Source organism: Bombus affinis, chromosome 17, assembly GCF_024516045.1.
Source record: "Bombus affinis isolate iyBomAffi1 chromosome 17, iyBomAffi1.2, whole genome shotgun sequence".
In the NCBI taxonomy this organism is placed as follows: domain Eukaryota; kingdom Metazoa; phylum Arthropoda; class Insecta; order Hymenoptera; family Apidae; genus Bombus; species Bombus affinis.
Genome location: NC_066360.1, coordinates 3,554,140 through 3,574,292, shown reverse-complemented (window position 1 = coordinate 3,574,292; position 20,153 = coordinate 3,554,140). Strand labels below are relative to the sequence as shown.

Sequence of the window (20,153 nt, the reverse complement as noted above, 5' to 3'; positions counted from 1 at the left end):
CATAAAGAAGCTGCGGGGAGCGAGATGCCACGATAACCGTGGCTCTCGAGGGCGACAGAGACGCGCACACAGAGATTGCCACTCGGGCCGGAATGTACATTGCGAATGTATATGCCGGACCAATGACACGCGAGAGATCGCGCAATCTGTCTTTTCGAGGCGCGGCTTTAACTTGTAACTTGGGTATCAGGGGATGTTCGGGCTGCAGCATCTGTTCGCTTCAGCCACCTCAAGGTTAGCTTTCGGATGGCGGATTTGAAGGAAGTTTGGTTTATTGAGTGGAGAGGCGACGGTCTACGACATACGACGTTTCGGCCGCTTTCTAAAGAACACATTTTTCCTACCAGCGGACTACGAATTCGTACGCTTTTGCGGCACATGCAAAAAGTAGGAAAATGTGTGCCAGATGTAGATAGCGTGGCAAATATACAGATTATCTGCGACATGATACTTGTTACGGTGTTTGCACCAGGGAAATATTTATTCGAATATTTCTATCCCCTTTTTTGGGTCTATTTTCGCATATTTTTCAACAGAAATATTTGAATTCGTAGAAATGCAGTCTGAGTATGACGTGTTGCTATTAACTAGTCGATAATAATCGGTATGTAACCAATTAAGCAGTTAGCTGTTGCGTCGTCTTTGAAAAGCACGTGGCAAAAAGTAAGCGATGACGAGTATACTCGTCAAACGCAGAGTATGCGTGACTATTGCAATATAAAATTAAATTGTAGGGGAAAAACTGTTTCGTTTTTTAATTTTATTACCGACGGGGCTCGTCGTAACACAAAATAGACCCTTCTCTTTGTGACGAGTGTACTCGTCAAACACAGAGTATGCGTGGCTGTTGCAATATGAAATTAAGTTGCAAGGAAACGACTGTTACGGACAGAGCTCGTCGAAACACAAAATAGTGTCGCCTCTTCGTGACGAGTATACTCGTCAAACACAGAGTATGCGTGGCTGTTGCAATATGAAATTAAGTTGCAAAGAAACGACTGTTACCGACAGAGCTCGTCGAAACACAAAATAGACTCTTCTCTTCGTGACGAGTATACTCGTCAAAAACAGCTAACTGGTTAACGTGTGGTTAACTATACGACGAATATGAATAATTATAGTTAAATGAAAACCGAAATGAAGTAAATATGTATGCGTGTAACGTTTTCACGAACTAACACGCGTCTTTTTCAACTATATCGTTATAAATAATGAAATTGATTACGTTGCTGCGCGCAGATTAGTTTCTGTATGAACTATAATTACATAGCAATAATACGGCAGATAATATGTATATCTCTCTCGTCTCTGTCATTAGTGATTAATTATGTATATTTGACATTAAAACGTAAATGAATGTGCGATTATACCGCAGGATAATAATTCTAAATGTAATTAATTAACGGTATTAGTACACGATCAACGGGGCTTATCGCGTCAGTTAATGATATTTGATAAATCAGTATCGAACGTCACGTAAACCATTAAACACTATATTCGGAATCGATAAATTTATTAAAAATAAGCAATGTTAACAGTGAATTGGAAATCTGGCTACGTTAGAAAATTAAAGATAAATCGTAATTAAATAATTGTAATTAAATAAACGACTATAAAAGACAGCTGTAACATCGATGACTTGAAAATTGCTCAACTTTTATTACATTAAATCCTCAGCTTTTTAACTGTCGCGTGCTAACGTATATAGTTTAGCTGTGTTACGATGTGGAATATTTTTCACGCTTTTATCATACTTATTTTATAGTGCTTTTTCACGCTGTCCATGTACTTTTAAGATACAGGAAGCTTTCATGTTGCAAAATATAAGATACAGTACGGTAACGTTAGTACAATAACGTCAAGTTCTCAGTCGCGTTATTAAATATTATTATTATTATATTAAGCTGCAGTAAATTACTTTTCACCAGAGTTACTTTACAGCATTTTGTTCAAATTATTTCGAACAAATACCTAAGATAATTAGCGGAATGAATTGATATCAGTGGACATAGCGGAAATACTTTTCCCCTGAAATAATTACCTGTTATCCGTAACAAATTATTTTCTATACTCGTTCGAACAAGGATCGCAAAATTATTGGAATAATAATACGAGTAATTGTTTGTTGCCACTTAATTTTGTACAAATATATACCGATACAGTTCCCAGCATTAATTTATCCGATGAATAATTTACCAAGCAACGGTAAACTTTCTAATATGACACTTGCAAAAAGTTCATTACAGAAGCCAATATCGCAACAACTGGATAACGAAGCTTGCAAGTATATACCTCAGATACGATGTAACACAGAAATATTTATCCATAATGTATCACTTTATTCGAACGAGTTATGCGATTAAATTTCTCTTCAACTGAATTCTCGTTCGGATATTTGGTGGTGAACAAAAATTCGATTCTTTATTTTTATTCGTCGTTTGTTATTGCAATATAATTTTTCCCGATACTGTACATATTTGTACTTAGCTTTTGTCATCTTTCTTTCTATTGCAATCTTCAACCTTGTCGCGCGAACGAACATCGAATTATCGATGTTTAAAGCCTTAGGTTTCCCCTTTAAACGCCCTGTATAATTCCTTACAAGCGAACAATTATATTCATACGCGTGACTGGCTTTCGATAAACGGATTACTCGCTGTACCTTAACGCGATAGTTTCTCGAAATAAGAAAAATGTCCAACAACTTTAACAAGCCCTCGCGTACATGCACACGCCTCACGGAGCTTGATTTGCCAGTTATGACGTAACTACCGCTACGACCAGGCAACTTGGTAAGTCCATTGTTCGCCTCTGATCGGTTATCCGCTTCGCTGGCGGCCGATTAAATTCGCTGATCAACTCGCGACGATAAAGTTCGGTCAAGTTCATTACGTTTCGGAGAAAGGACTTTCATTAAAACGTGGAAAGCCAGCGGTATTCGAGCAACGCTTGCAACCAGCAACCATTGTTATTACCGCGATGCTACTTTTCCTTTAATCCGCTCGATTTTTATTCAGATCGATCAGGCGACAGAAAAAGAGAGTATCTCGTTCTAATATCGCATCTTGGATCTTTAATATCCGATCATTTTACGGTGTAACCATACGCTTCATTGAGAAAGTTGTATCGCATCTGGCCGTGCCTCTTCCATTTCTATCTGTCAGTCTTTTGTTTAATAAATAATTTTCTCGTGCTTTGTTTCTGCTCGCGATTTCTTAGTCGGAAATTCGGAATGAATTTTTATTCCCGCGAAGAGTCTTTCGAACGTTCGTTCGAACAGCTGATCCGGTGAATGTTTTAGGATCTTTTCAGACTCTTTGAGAGCTTGCAATGGCAAAACAATTAGGCGTCGATATGAACGGGCTTGTACACGGTGTGAAAAAACATATACTTGTCCGCGGGAAATAGAAAAATTGCAAGGGGAATAGAAAATATCTGGCTAACGCGGACTCTTAAACTCGCCACGCGACAAATGTAATTTTCTAATTTCCCGTTTGTAGTGGTATTTTAAAGTCGTTTAAAAGTCGACCGTAGACGTAGAAACGAGTAACAGGAGGGAAAAAGCAGGGGAACGAGAATGAAAATAGTGAAACGAGCTTTCCCATTTTCTCTAGCTCTTTGGATTAAGAATAAAGTAATTTTGCTGCAGCAATAAGATATGTTAAAGAAGGGAAAGTGGAAAAGGTGGAAAGAAACGCGTTTAGTTATTTTTAATGGCCTATGTTCTCCTTGATTTATTCTCCGGATGGCGGATCTAAACGTTAATTAACATTTAACGAAACAGTTTTCTGCAATGTAAAATACTCCCTCGGCCTTGACCTAACAGATTTCACTCGTTAAATTAAAATTCAACGAACTTGTCCCGGCTTAATTCTCCTTATTTGCGAGGAGCGCGACAGTGAGAGTTGAGACTGAAACGGGGACAATTCGTTTTACGAGGAAACGTGGGAAATTGGGTCAACTGGAAGCAATTTAATAAGATCGATACATGGTGAATCGCAGGATCCTTGCATTTCTCTTTGATCAAACGCTAGTAGCGAATTAAATTTCATGGCCAATCGTACGTAACGCGTAAAATACTGTGTGTAAAATCACTTGAAATTAAGCTTCGAATTCTTTTACAAGCTCAGACAATCCGTGCAACATAAGGATATTAATCGTTTCGCCTTTGAAATGAAAAATGTCTTATTTTTTGGAACCACATACAGTTCATTTACATTTATCAATATCTACGATTATTATTATTTGTTGAAGTGGCCACCACTTCTAGGAAAACTCTACATCTGGTCTTTTTCGTTTTCTCAAGCACTGAAGCCATCGACAGCGTATAGACAATAGACTGGGACGAAGGCAGACCATAGACAGACTGGCGACGATGGTGTCACGTAAATTTGAGGGTTGGATGATAAAATAAAATAGCTGAGTCGTGACACAGCTATCAATTTTGCTTTTATTAAACTTTATTATGAATTCAGCAATCACAATGAAATGCACACCGAATTAACACACATAAATCACAATTCACTGCAACAACTTTGTGTAAAACCCAGTTACACTGATACGTTAGGTACGCGACTGGTCTGAGGGTAGAAACCGGTAAAGATATGTTGACTATTCTAAGGATACAGAATAAGTGAAGTTTCACTGACGATACTGTGTCTGAGGAAAGCTAGAGCTGGGTGTGTCTAAGGACACGGGGCCATCGGATTCGTTGATGACAATTTTGGTTAGGAAAGCGAGGGCAGTAGACACCGCTTCCGATTGGATAATAAGAAGGTTGCTGAACCAGGAAGGGTTTCAGCCGCCTTCGAGAGAAAGTTGCCAACGGAAGATACCAAACGTGAGGAAAACCAACTTTCCCGTGTCAACCCGTAGCAAACAATAAATGTCAAGGAACCTGAAACAAAAGATACTTGTTTGGTCTGAAGGACCTTAACTATGAAAAAGCCAAGATCCATGGTGGGTCCTTAAGACTGTTGAGGATACGCACCAAGGATGTGCTGATATCTGGGTGCCATCTTGCCCTCGGTGTGTGGCCTGGTCTCTGATGTAGATTGATGCTACAATGGCTTCTGGGTTGCCAGTTATAGGGTAACACTGCTAGCTCTGGACTAGCTCAAATTATTTTTCTACTTGTAATTAATCTTCTGTATCCAAATATATTTTCTGCCTTACAATTTATCCACGCGTTTCTCTACTTATACATCTAATAACCTCAACATTGTTATTATTAATACTATATTTATGAAGAAGTACATTTAGCAAAATCTCAAAATGGCAAAATCTACACGTACGTACACGTGTACGTGTACTGAATTGCAGCTGCTTGGTGGCTGCTGTGCAAAACCTTCGATTACGTGTCAACATTTACGAGGCTACGCTTATACAACATTTTTCTTATCTCCACTCGTACGATACCCTGACACCGTTTTCCTAAGAAGAACTGGGACACCGTGTATTTTTTAAGCAACTGCCTCAAACCGTGCTGTTCCTATATTCGCATCTAATTCCGGCTGACCTAGAGAGTCTGTCGTTTTAAAATCGTCCCACCATCCTCCTGTCCCATCCCCTCTGCCAGACGAAAGTTACAAAACGGAGAATCGCGAGGAATTTAAAAGAGCGCGCCATTAGCAAAAGCGTGCGAGCGACGACGCTCGAAGACAACTCAGCTCGGTTATCTAATTCCACGGTGGTGGTGTACACACAAGTTCGGTCGCTGTAACGTCGAGGAATACGTAAAACGGTCGATCTCTTTTTTTTCTTTCCTTTCGAGCATCGCGAAACTTCTTATGATAATCAGGACGAAAGTTTTTCGTAGAGAAGCTCCTGCAGGCTCTTTGCCTAGCGACCAGCTCCTCGAAAAGCTTCCTTATTCCTTCGTCGTCGACGCTTCTGTCTGCAGACGACTTTTGAATTTCAATTCGTTCGCTGCCCTCTTTCCACTCGAGCTATGCAGCTTGTTTTTAAAAGATTAGGCGTACACGGATCTCTTTAATTAAAATGTTCTTCCGCAGTATCTATCTATATATATATATATATATATATGAGACGAAGTTTGGTCGTTTTCTTCATTCCATCTTTCTATTTAATCATCGTTTCGTGACGATTTGCACAGCACGAGTTTACTCGGCCGACGAGGAAATTTACTTGCAAAATTCCCTTTCTTCTATTGTCAAACTTGCGCCAGTTACTTAAGAGGAGAAACTACTATTGGTAGTTTGTTATTTGTACTTGTAAAATCTGAATAATAATATTCGTTCTGATTATACGAGGGACGACACTATGTTCGTCGAATTAGGAACATTTAAAGCTTGCAATATTTTCCATTCGATAGTTCAATTAAAAGACGCGAACGAACTCTGATAGAATTTATTAATTGCACGTGTTTGTTAATCTTTACTGACCTTGAATTATTCCAAATTGATGACTGAACACCACGTTAACACTAGAACTACCGGTAGTTAACACGAAGCTACTTGTACCAAAACCAGTGAAAATGACTGGTCTTTAAAAAATACGTAATAATAGAATATTTTTATATTTATTGATTTATTATTTTCTCACAGAAGCAATTCCATGTTATATAGTACATTTTTGCTATTATTAATCCAGCTGGGACCATGATCGACCTAAACGAGGGTTGGCACATTTATAAAATTGTAGAACAAGTCGTTTTGCCTGCTGTGGCATTTCTAGCGTCAGCATTTAGCGATCCAGCGATCGATCCGCAATTTTCCTGATAACTGATATCGTCATATCGAATGATACGTGGTAAAAATTTGAAAAACGTACGGCAAGTTGTAGAAAACGAGGAAACTCGTTAATTGGGGTTCGATGAACAAATTGCAGGACCCTTTTATCATACACTTCGACAAGTACCAGTCATTTTCACTGGTATTGGTATAAGTAGCCTCGATACGAAATTATTTTCAGTTTGAATGCGTAAAAAACAAAATAAAATTCGTTATATTATTCTTTTAGTTATCGTTGCGAAAGTCATTACGTCATTGCGGAAAGAAATATAACACGAAATAGAAATTTTAAAATAAAATTGTAAAAGCAGTCGATTTGACTCGTGTGGTAGTTTTAATGTTAAGCTCTAGAAATTGTGATATTATGTAGGTTATATTATATTAACCATAGATTAAATTTAAGTATATCTAATCGATAATTAGGCAAGTTCAAGTATACTTGATCAATTTTCAAAGACAAATACCAGTCACTTTCACTGGTATTGGTATGAGTAGCCTGTCACAAAATTATTTTCAGTTTGAGTACACAAAAAACAAAATAAAATTCATTACATTATTCTTTTATTTATCGTTGAGAAAGTCATTAGATGATTGCGGAAAAATATAACACGAAATAGAAATTTTAAAATAAAATTGTCAAACCAGTCGATTTAACTGATGTGGTGTTAAACACTATTATTACTATATTGTATCATATTTATTATATTATCAAGTCATTGGACTAGCCACAATCAATAAGAGACTTGCAGAGTGTGCGAATATTCGGTACGATGATCCGGTCTCGAAGTTGGAGATCCAATTATTTATCGCCGCGCTATTTCGCTTGGTATTCCAACGATTGATCGTTCCTTTCTGCTTTCTGTTTCAGATATCCTCCATCACCAGCTTCTGCAGGGTGAGTAGCTATTCGTCTGCCGATTTATTGGTTATTGATTCATTCGCGCTTTCTCTTAAGTACGGAGAGCAATGGCCTGCTCTTATTCGTTTTCTTCCTTTTCCTCTTTTCTTTTCTTTCCTTTCTTTTTTAATTCGTGTGCAGACTGTGTGCGAAGGTTGGCGAGCTGCAGTAAATTTCAAAAATTGCTATTATATGAATAAGTGACCATATAGAAAGTCGATTATCGAAACCACTTTTGACGATTGCGTGTTTTATCGCTGATCCGAACTCGAAGGAAAACTTGAAGCAATCTGTGCTACGAACATGTGATAAATGTTCGTGTGAAACTTGGTAATTAAAATTCCTACTAATTCAGAATTGAAGAAATATAGTACGCCCTCTGCTATGTAATTTGTAGTAGCAAATAATAACGTGCACGTTAAAAATAATACAAATGCATAGCACATTTTCTATACAATCTGAGTACCAGGTTTTTTATTACTTCGCTGCGTTTAGCAAATGAAGAAACCCATAAGCTGATGAAATTCAGGTATTTTTTCTATTTGCTTAACCGTCGGCACGCGGAAATCGGTAATCGTAGATGCGGAAGACGAGTGAGCGCGCCAAATGAAAGCTGCCGATCGATCGCAACCTCCAGTGTCTTGACATAAATTTAAAAATTAATCGACAGTTAAAAGCATCGGCTCCCCGTCGTTCGAAATATCGGTTTGACATATTTTCACTGAAAACGTCGATAAAGACAATACCTCGTACCTGCAGTCGGATCAGAGAACCTGGACGAGACCATTAAATCGTTCGGTTTCCTTCCAGCAATAACCCTAAACGCAATCCTTGATCCCTGAACCTTAACAAGATTTCCCTCGTTCGATCAGGAAACGAAATGACGATCGTGTCCCTAGATAACGTAAGTTATATATATATATACACACACATAAGTGCTGGATGGTATATACAGTATCGTGTGCGTAAATATTTGGACACCCCGTGTATGTGCTGTGATAGCAACGAACGAAACATACGAGAGATTCAACTTTTACATTGGCAATATTTAATTGTAATAATTACTAGCTATATTTAATTGTGATAGTTAATAGCTGCTCTTGTACAAATTTATTTATTTATTTATTTATTTATTTATTATACAGCAGGATTCATTTTTATAATAGTTTGACGATATTTCGCATGAAAATGTATATATCGGGTTTGCAACAAAGTGATTGCGGCCTTTGTCATTGGGTGGTGTATAGAGTATCGTGTGCGTAAATATTTGGACACCCGGTGTATTTGCTGTGGTAGCAACGAACGAAACATAAAGAGAAATTGGCAATATTTAATTGTAATAATTACTAGCTATATTTAATTATGATAGTTAATAACTACAGTTGTACAAATTTATTTATTTATTTATTTATTTATTATACAGCAGGATTCATTTTTATAATAGTTTGTCGATATTTCGCATGAAAATGTATATATTGGGTTGGCAACAAAGTGATTGCGGCTTTTGTCATTGGATGGTATTGACAAAATCCGCAATCACTTAGCTGCCTTTTATTTTTATTTTTATGTTTTCATTTGGTAGACTATTTACGATCAATTCTCATTGAAAATTATAAGTAAATTCTTTTGGATTATAATAGTTTATACTATGTTTGACTCTAGTTGAATGTAATGCTTCAATCTAAAGGGTATTGTCTTTTTAGTCTGCGGATCTGATCCATCGTGTCAAATAGCTGGGAAATTAATTGCCTTGCCAACGCAATATTTTGACGTCGTCTCTTGCCATCTTTCGAATCTTCCATGGAACATCATCTGTTTAAACGCTTGAATAATATTATACTTCGATATTTGATTAGATATTGTACTAAATTATTTATTATTATTTGTCACTACAATTACACTAATATAGTTTAACAATATCCTAATATTATTGGGTTGGCAACTAAGTAATTGCGGATTTTGTCATTACCACCTAATGGCAAAAGCCGCAATCACTTAGTTGCCAACCCAATATATACATTTTGATATGAAATATCGTTAAACTATTGCAAAAATGAATCGTCTACCGACGAGGATGATACGATGACTGTGCATTTACTTTACAAATTTAATATAATTTAACGTCACTGTCAACTTGACAAAAGTTAGGGTGGAAGACAATGATACATTTTGATATGAAATATCGTTAAACTGTTGCAAAAATGAATCGTCCTGTATAATTATTCGAATCGTCTACGAACGAGGATGATACGATGACTGTGCATTTACTTTACAAATTTAATATAATTTAACGTCACTGTCAACTTGACAAAAGTTAGGGTAGAAGACAATGATACATTTTGATATGAAATATCGTTAAACTATTGCAAAAATGAATCGTCCTGTATAATTATTCGAATCGTCTACGAACGAGGATGATACGATGACTGTGCATTTACTTTACAAATTTAATATAATTTAACGTCACTGTCAACTTGACAAAAGTTAGGGTAGAAGACAATGATACATTTTGATATGAAATATCGTTAAACTGTTGCAAAAATGAATCGTCCTGTATAATTATTCGAATCGTCTACGAACGAGGATGATACGATGACTGTGCATTTACTTTACAAATTTAATATAATTTAACGTCACTGTCAACTTGACAAAAGTTAGGGTAGAAGACAATGATACATTTTGATATGAAATATCGTTAAACTATTGCAAAAATGAATCGTCCTGTATAATTATTCGAATCGTCTACGAACGAAGATGATACGATGACTGTGCATTTACTTTACAAATTTAATATAATTTAACGTCACTGTCAACTTGACAGAAGTTAGGGTGGAAGACAATGCTTGGCGAACACTCAGCGAGCGTTTATATCAAATATCGATAGCCTTTGAAATTCTCTGCTATATACAGTAGTTTTGGTGATAATATTCGAGGATGTACAATGGACGCTGATAGTGACGAAATGATCAGATTAGTCGGAGAAAATGTACGGTTCGCTGGCCACGAAACTGCAACGGAGTCTGAATTCGCGATTCAAACGTTGCATTCGTATCACGAACTCTGACGAAACAATATCTTTATTGTATTTCGCTTGCTGCTTCACACATTTCCAACGACATAGATATACTTCGCCTACAGACAAAAGAAACGACACTAGGGAAATTAGAATTAGCAGGTTCGAAATGCTTTGGCAACTTTGTACACGAAAACTCGACCACGATTCTTCAAAGATGAATTTCGAATATTTTCCAGAGCAACTTCGTACGTATACTTCCTTCAAGATAAATTAAAAATATTTTCCAAAGAACGTACTATGTAGAAGTATGTGTTCCACTTTGTGTTTGTACGATGATGAAACGTAATTTGAATATTAAGTGGCACCGAGACCAAGTAACTTAACTCGAACCTAACTTATCTAAATTATCGCAGTCAGACGTGGCTTACGACTCAACATTGCGAGCGTTAATTTTGTGAGTTCAATAATATTTTTTGTTATTATTATTTAATTTGTACTTTACAATTTGTCCAACTGGACACAATAATATGTATCGTACAAGGTTTCTGAAGACAGAACTAAACGCGACTGAATAATCGAAAGTATACTTGACAAGTTTTCAAACTCGATTTTCTCAAAAGCGAAACCTTGAGTGAACAAACCTTTGGTCCCACATTTTCTTCGTATTTTTTCACAAGGAGTCGCCTCGTGCTCACCTTGCATCCTGTTGCACATTATTTATAACAATATCACACGAATTGCACGAAGCTTCACCATAAACCAATATACGCGTTGCTTCGTCTACTTCACAGCACAAGCCAACCTACCTTGCCTGGTTACTTGGAACTGAGAGAAATTCCGACTCGACCATATCCTTCCAATCCGACCAAATATACGCTAAACACCCGCGGACTGAATCTGTTGCTAAAAAACGTCAGCAACTTGCTGACAAACAAGCTGATCATTTCTCAGCGAGATCTGACTCGCAAAGGGAAATTTCTAGCAGTTAAACTTTAGATTGGAATTTTTGGGAGATGTTACGTTGCACGGGGCAAGGCGGAATTGTCGCGTGTTAGCAGAATGGAAGCCACGTGGCAGGAAATAAGAAATTGACGAGGAAAGGATAGGAAGGATCGAAGGAACGTTTCGACTTCTCTCGTTGCATCCCTAGGGGGTGGCACAAGTCGAAGGATAAGAGGTCGCAGCCCGCGGACATAAGGAGATGGACGACCGGAATCCTGTTAAAAATAGTCGCGATTTCTCGAAGGCACGAAAAAGTTTCTCGTGCGCCATCCTTTGACACTTGGAACGACAAAAGTACGATGGAAATCGTATAGAGAAGAGGAGATCGAATCCTTTAAAATGTTAGGCTATTCTCGGTCCCGTGATGTTGGTATTTTTTCCAAGCTGCTTTGAATATCTGCACGACGTGCTCTTACGATTCTTTTTTCCCTTTCGTTTCTTATTCTTTCTCCTCTTGTTTCTATACGATCCCATGTCTTAGTTCGAAAGATTCCGAAGGAATGCGCGTACAACGAGTGTACAAAGGTGTCGAGAAAGTTGTGCAATTAGAAAAAGAAGCAACCTGATGTGGACAAATTTGAAGACAATTTTACAGAGAATTTCGATCGAGTTCAGAAATATTTTTTAATTGCAAGTTGATTAGCTGTTACGTCCAGTTTTGCAAACTTGCAGAGGCGAGATTTATGTCACGAGTGACATTAACGAGGTGACTACACCATCGAGCCTAATTGACTAATTGGAAAGGAAAATCAGTATCTCGAATACATAGATTTATGGACGAAAGGGCGACAACTTTTCATATCTGCGGGATTTTGAAAAATTTCTTTCTTTCCTGAACGTAAATCTTGTATAATGGAAATTATTTTACTATGCTTCAAACTTTGCAATGAATTATACAAACATATGCATGGGAACTTGGCCGAAACGAAGCGGAGAAAAATGCAAATTTAGGAAACAACTTCAGCTCGATAAAATACGAAACGTAAGTGCAGTGGATTTTTACGGAGGACGAAGAATCGTAGGATTAGAGTAAAATTGCGTGGCGTGAATTTTCCTAAAGATGCTTGTCATTTATTAAAACCTGATCGATAGAGTTTCCTTGGAACACTCGACCCTGACCGTGTCCAATAATACCGCGTTATTAATTTTTCACGGGAAGTTGAACTGGAGACGTCGAAAAAGGTAGCGAAGGTGTCGGAATCTCGTGCTTTCGAATTGCTTTCCCCAAGATCTACTTTCGAAATTGCTTTTTTCTCAGGCCATCGAGGCTGAAAGGTTTCTTCTTTCGTCGTTTCCTTCTTATTCTTCCGCTTGCCGGTGTTCTACCGGTGGACTTGACACTCTTAAATCACACGAGGTACACGCTTCCAGTGTTGTTGGAAAATGGACGACCAAGATAGTCCGATGAAACAATCGAAAAATAATACGATACGTAGAATTAAAATGCTGCAATTCTGATAATTCCATGTGCAATTTCTTATGCGTAATCTTAATTTGTAATAATTTAATATAAATAGAATTATTAGTTTTGGCAGTTCTGTAATTTGGTCGAAACTCGAGGCCGCTGTAATCGTCATTTTCATCATCGTTCTCAAACAGTTGGAAAATAACATCACGTAATCGTGATGTTGCTTTTGTAACAGTTCTACTTGTGTGCTTGTATGACCATTATTCATTGACTTTTAATATTTTTAATAAATCTACTTTTCGTTGATTTATGATAATTCTATTTATATATTGTATTATTAATATTTTATAACAATTCTACTTGTATAATCTACTATCGATTGATTTATAATAGCTTTACTTCTATAACCATTATTCATGTATTTTCAATATTTTTAATAATTCTGTTGTTCGTTGATTTATGATAATTCTACTTGTATATTGTATTATTAATATTTTATAACAATTCTACTTGTATAATCTACTATCGATTGATTTATAATAGTGTTGTTTGTCTAACCATTATTTATGTATTTTTAATATTTTTAATAATTCTACTGTCCGTTGATTTATGATAATTCTACTTGTATATTGTATTATTAATATTTTATAACAATTCTACTTGTATAATCTACTATCGATTGATTTATAATAGTTTTGCTTCTATAACCATTATTCATGTATTTTCAATATTTTTAATAATTCTATTGTTCGTTGATTTATGATAATTCTACTTGTATATTGTATTATTAATATTTTATAACAATTTTACTTGTATAATCTACTATCGATTGATTAATTGTATCTGTTAATTGTACAATTTAGTTTGCCTGTGAAAAACTAAGAAAATAAGAAAAACAAATTGCAAATGGTTGAAAATAGTTAATTTTTCTTGTTTAACCAGCCGTGCTGTTTCCTTCTATTTTTTCCGTAGAAATAGAAAATGTAGGGAAACTAGCGTAGCGTGGCAAACAATTTAATCGACGAAACTCGTTCGTCAAAAAATAAAAGGCTCAGATATACACCGAGATTCTTTTATCCGGTAAAACAAGAAGATTACATTTTCCTGCCGCTGTTGTACGAATTTTAACAAATTCCTCTGTTCCATCTGTTATCAAAGGGAACTATGTTCGTCGAATGTAAATAACTCGGTACGCTAGAGCGATGATCAAACGTACAAATATTCGAATTTATGATATATAATATTTTTCGATAACAACGTTAATTAACAGAAATTAATTGTACGTGACAGACATTATACGTCAGGCTACGCGTAAATGGAAATGATAACGAATTTCATACAGTTGCGTTAGAAGCGTACAATGTGACGTCATAATGGTTAATTTAGTGCACCGCGCATTTGTAATTCGTGAAAATTAAATTTACACATTTGCACGTATTAACATGACAAAACACGACGTTCATTTGACGTGGAAGAATTGCACGAAATTTTCTCAAAAGCTATAATCCTCCCAGAAACATTTACGCACTGTGCAAACAACATTTTTTCATCGATTAACAAATAATAAGCTATTTTTAACTAGGCAATTTTTATTTTATTCGCCGTTCAAACCAATTGTTTATCAGACTTGTATTATTTCCTATGCACAATTTCATTAATTAATGCACGCTAATTAATTCATTCATTCGTCACTATTCGTTGACCGGTTAGCTGTTGCGATCTATTCGAAAAGCGTGTTCCTAAACAGCCAACTGCACAATTCGCTCGATTTCAATCCATCTTTCTCTTACCATTTATTCGTCACACGTGAATATAATAAATAATTTGTAAAATTAAAATAATTCCAGTTACCAGCGACAAACTTTCTCTGAACGCTAACGCGATACCATCAAAAGTAGCGAAACTATTCTGAAACTTCCATTTGTGACGTGGTTCTTACGCGATTTATACTTACACGAGATGTATTGGGTTGGCAACTAAGTGGTTGCGGGTTTTGTCAATACCACCTAATGACAAAATCCGCAGTCACTTAATTGCAATATATCTCGTAAGCTGTTTGGAGCAAAGGTATGGGGCTGGAACATTGAAGAAAGACTGGATAGAACACAAAGAAGATACGTGAAATGGATCTTAGATTTGGATATGACAACACCAAACTGTATATTGATAGAAGAATGCAAGTTAACAGAAATCGAAGAAAAGGCATTAAGAAGAGCAGCAAGGTATGAAAGGAAAGCCATAGAATCAAAAAAGGAACTAGTAAAGGAGTGATAAAGGAAAGAGAGAGAAACTGGGGAAATGGCCAGGAAGGGCAAAGAGCAAGAAAGAGAAAGAAGGGACTAGAAGAGGTGACAGATGGAAGCAAGAGAAGATCAAGAAAGGATGACAGCAGACCAAATTACAGAAGAAAGAAGAAAGAGAGAAGCAGAAGAGAGGGGGAAAGGATAAGGGAATCCAAATATAACGTACATTACAGAAAAATGGCCAAAGAAGAGTTACCAAAATACTTAGAAGGGAGGATGAAGTGGAAGGACAGAAAAGTATCAGCAAGATTCAGATGTGGAAACGAGACCAAAGCGAGGGAATACTGGAAAGAGGAAGAAAAAAGATGCAGGCTGTGCAAAAGGAAAGAAGAAGACCCGAGACATGTAATAGAAGAATGCGAAATAACGGGAGGACCAAGGGACACAGAAAAAATACTGAACGAGACTGGAGAAGGACTAACAGAACTAAAAACGATAATAGAGAAGAGAAGGGCGATACAAGACGGGGAGGAACGACGATAAGGAAGCACAGCAAGGAGGCAAAAGCCCAAAAGTTACCATAGTTGTACAGATAGAATAATTAAAGGAGTACGATATAATAAAGTGGATAAGAGGGGAGGTAGATATATAAGAAGCGAAATAGGTAAACGAGATGTAAAACCGAAAGCTCGTCCAAAGCAGAAAGGCACGAACTGAGCAATAATAAATAATAATAAACTATATCTCGTAAGCAGTAAATAAAATTCTAAATATTCATAGCAAACTGTACGTAAAAGAGGAGCAAAGGATTGGAAAGAGAACGTCGCGCAGGATCGATTTTCAGAATGATTTTATCGAAATTCATTTTATTATTAGTTTATCGGCTATTCTACTTGGACAAAAGTATACACGTAACCGGCGTGTGTATTCTTGCGAACCTGTGGCACGGAAGCTTTCAATTTCGAGCGGCTAAACGTTTTTAATTTCACCGCAAAAAGCGCGGATGCCACACGCTCGTGTGACGGCCGAGCGACCCGGTTTGTACACACGTGCACGTCGGCCGAGCGCTATGAGTTTACGATGGAATAAATTAAATCAAAATGTAAATCGGTTTGCCGTTGAACCGTGTTTGGCCAGAAGTGGAAAACAGGGGAGCAAATGGCCCAGAAACCAACGTGGGGGCAAAAGACCGATCGAGATATGAAATATTCGTCAACAGATCCTTTCGATGCTTACGATTTACCTGTCAAATTGCCAGGTAAATTTGTTTTTTAAGTAGAAGCTAATAGAAGAGTATGTTGCAAAAATCCTGTGACGAAAATTCTGCTCTTTCGAGTTTTACGTATTTTTGTGCGGTGCCGTTGTTGTGGCAATCAGACAACACGTCCGTAACAATTTTTCCATTTGCCCAATGTGATCTTTGGGAAGAAAACTCGGCTATGTTTAGGACTCGTCCACTTTCGTTCTAAAATATATTTTAATGTTAACGTGTTTCGAATATTCTGTTAATCGCGCGCCTTTCTTCTCGTCGATTGAAAATCTCTTCGGAAAAAGAAAAATGGTACCAGCCACCGGGAAGTAAATACGTGCCAGTTATCTGGGAAACTGGTTGAGAAGAACGAGAGAAAATGGAAGAAAAGTAAATGGATGCGGGGGAAGAAAATGTTTCATTCGAAATTCTCGTTTATTGGCGCGGGAACCGGACAAGTCGAAGCGTCGAAAAAGATTCGCCAGGTACATTTTTGAAAAATCCCATTTCATCCGTCATTTGTCACGCTAATGACCTTCTAAATCTAAGATCAAAAAAATCAACGTGGTTGTTTAAACAAGCCGCAACTTTGGAAATTGTCGACTTGTCCGATTTCTGCGCAAAGCTGTTCGTTTTATCAGCCATTTTTCAAGTATTGTCGCGTTATGCTATCCTTGTTCCATCGTACTGAAACGAGGAAAGAAAGTTTCCAAAGCGCTGTTTTAACAAGGACAGATCTACAAAGCAAGCACGCGTTTAAGAATCAAAGAATTGTTAATTAGCAGCGAAACTTTATGAGAATTTATTCAGTGTTTGAGGAAAGTCTTTGCCTTTCGAGGAAAAATGTCTGCCCGGCGCAGCTTCGTCGCTAATTAAATTTCGCTGCGATTGAAATTTCGTTGCAGCGAAGCCTGGCGATATTTCTTAAACATTTGGAAAGTAAGTTTAAAAATACAAAACGTAATTAATGTAACGAGAGTGGAGTTTTAAACGGATCGATAATCGTTTACAGTTCTAAAAGTATCACGAGCTGTAATTCCGTGCAAACAACGTCCATAATTACGTTGGAAATTCCTCCTTATTCCATTCGCTCTTTCAATTATCCAACGATTTAACATTTTTAATTATTTCTCTCCAGCTTCTTGTTTCTTTATCATCGAGCGTTGCCACTCCGGTTGCGAGACACCTGGTCCCAAGGGAATAAATCACAGACATAAAGCAACGTGCGAATTTGGTTAATTAATTTCCTGAAAACGACTCACAACGCTGAGGACTGCCGGTTGTGCTTCGACAATTTTCAGTCACCGAGTACCTCGAATAACCGCGTCGCGATGCTTCGATGCGAAAGAAACGCTCAAAGCATCGGTCGTTTCGAAGGAAATGGAAAAGAGCCGTGACTGACGTGCTTCGCCTGCGCTTCACTGCTCCGCACAACTTGCAGTCGCCGAGGAATTCACGAGTGAATGTAAAAATAACGCCCGACGATTTTGCCACTCGTGTCATTCCCGACTTTCAATAAAAAGGAATACGTACAATGAAACGACGACAGACTATTCCACGCGCGAACTTACTGCAAATTCTCTCTATCATCCGTCGTACATAACAGAAAATAAAACAATAATTTCGTCACAGCTTAACCCCTTAACCCTACGATTGCAGTTAAAAAATTCTTCCAAATGTCCAAATTGGACAAATTGAGAATGTAAAGTATTAAATAAAAAAAACCTGCGATTTACCTACTACGGGTACTACGGGCTATACCCGTAGTTGTAAATTAAGGGATTAATTTTACTGTGTTTTTTACTCTGTGCTTCGCGAAGAAATGGCAATATTCTGCGTTATGACGAGAATAATTTTCACAGAGGTCTCAAATTGGTTAACATTAAATGACAAAGCAATCTTTCAAACCGTCCCTTACGCTGCACATTTTCCACCTTACGCTACACTTCTGCCGAACCTCCTCGATGCTTTCATTAACTTCGACTCGAACAGGTCACAGCGATGGACCACAGCGATGGACTTTTCCCCTTCGAGCCATGATTTTCCCGCCGGTCTTCTTCTTTTCTTTTTTCTCTCCCCTCTCTTTCTTTTTTTTTCCTTGGCAAGATTTCGCGAGCCGCTTTTCAGACACTTGGAGCATCGCCGTAATTTACGATCTCGTTAAAAACGGGGAAATCATTTATTTTCGCGCGACATGATCTACGAAGGCTCTCGAGAAGAAACCAGCGATGGAACGCTTAGGCGGCGGGGCAGGAGGCGCGCAAGTGGATTTCAGGCGAGCCGAGAAAGACCAGTCATGGGAATAGATCATTTCGCGAACGCGGCGTGGCAACTTTATTGCGTAATGAGCACCAATCGACCGCTTTTCCACGGCGAACCGACATCGGCATCGTTAAAACCGTGAAATCCGGTTACGGCGTTAATCCCTTGGCTGTTTCGCGGCGTATTAATGATTTGGAAGAATTAAATGAGATGAAAATACCCGCACGATGTCCCGTATTTACGAATACGGAATTCGTAGTTGAAATAATGAAAGTGAGGGGAAACGCTGGTGTTGGTGAACCATCGAACCGGCTCGATCACGTTCGTTCCGAATCACCGTCGTTTTTCACGGTTAAATGTTCCGAACACTTTTTAACGCTACTTTGCCGTGGGAAGTTTCAGTGAAAAATTGCGATTATTCTATGGCACCTGTCGATCATTTTTTGGATCTACCAGTTTCGCTCTGACGACTAAGTATTATATTCGTTCGCTATTATGCGTGCGGAGAAGCTTAAATGAACTTTTGGAGATTTGTAGATTTAATTGTACAGCTGAAATTAAAGATGATGTTACATGGCGTGAAGATCTTCCCATCTGTTCGAAGCTCGTGCTATTGTTAATTGTAGTTAATTATCCGTGACATTGATTTGTATTAATTGTACATATTTGTACTTGATTTCTTCAAGATGCTGGCTCTCTAAGATTCTTACTGTTCTGTTGGAAGCCTAATTTTGACGTTACTTAACAACTAGTCGACAAAAAGAAGAGACAAGCATTCGCAAAATTTTGGATCTACCAGTTTCGCTCTGACGACTAAGTATTATATTCGTTCGCTATTATGCGTGCGGAGAAGCTTAAATGAACTTTTGGAGATTTGTAGATTTAATTGTACAGCTGGAATTAAAGATGATGTTACATGGCGTGAAGATCTTCCCATCTGTTCGAAGTTCGTGCTATTGTTAATTGTAGTTAATTATCCGTGACATTGATTTGTATTAATTGTACATATTTGTACTTGATTTCTTCAAGATGCTGGCTCTCTAAGATTCTTACTGTTCTGTTGGAAGCCTAATTTTGACGTTACTTAACAACTAGTCGACAAAAAGAAGAGACAAGCATTCGCAAAATTTTGGATCTACCAGTTTCGCTCTGACGACTAAGTATTATATTCGTTCGCTATTATGCGTGCGGAGAAGCTTAAATGAACTTTTGGAGATTTGTAGATTTAATTGTACAGCTGAAATTAAAGATGATGTTACATGGCGTGAAGATCTTCCCATCTGTTCGAAGCTCGTGCTATTGTTAATTGTAGTTAATTATCCG

At 37.5% G+C, this 20,153-nt stretch overlaps 1 protein-coding gene across 10 annotated transcripts in view; it reads left to right on the top strand.

The window, feature by feature from the left end:
* The window catches only part of LOC126926018 (neurexin-1), a 659,019-nt gene that overhangs the window by 325,152 nt on the left and 313,714 nt on the right, over positions 1-20,153 (top strand). For all 10 annotated transcript variants that reach the window (XM_050742092.1, XM_050742091.1, XM_050742090.1 and 7 more), the window contains one exon: positions 7,621-7,647. In XM_050742092.1, coding sequence (XP_050598049.1) covers positions 7,621-7,647 — 27 coding nt within the window. The remainder of the gene's footprint in view (positions 1-7,620; positions 7,648-20,153) is intronic.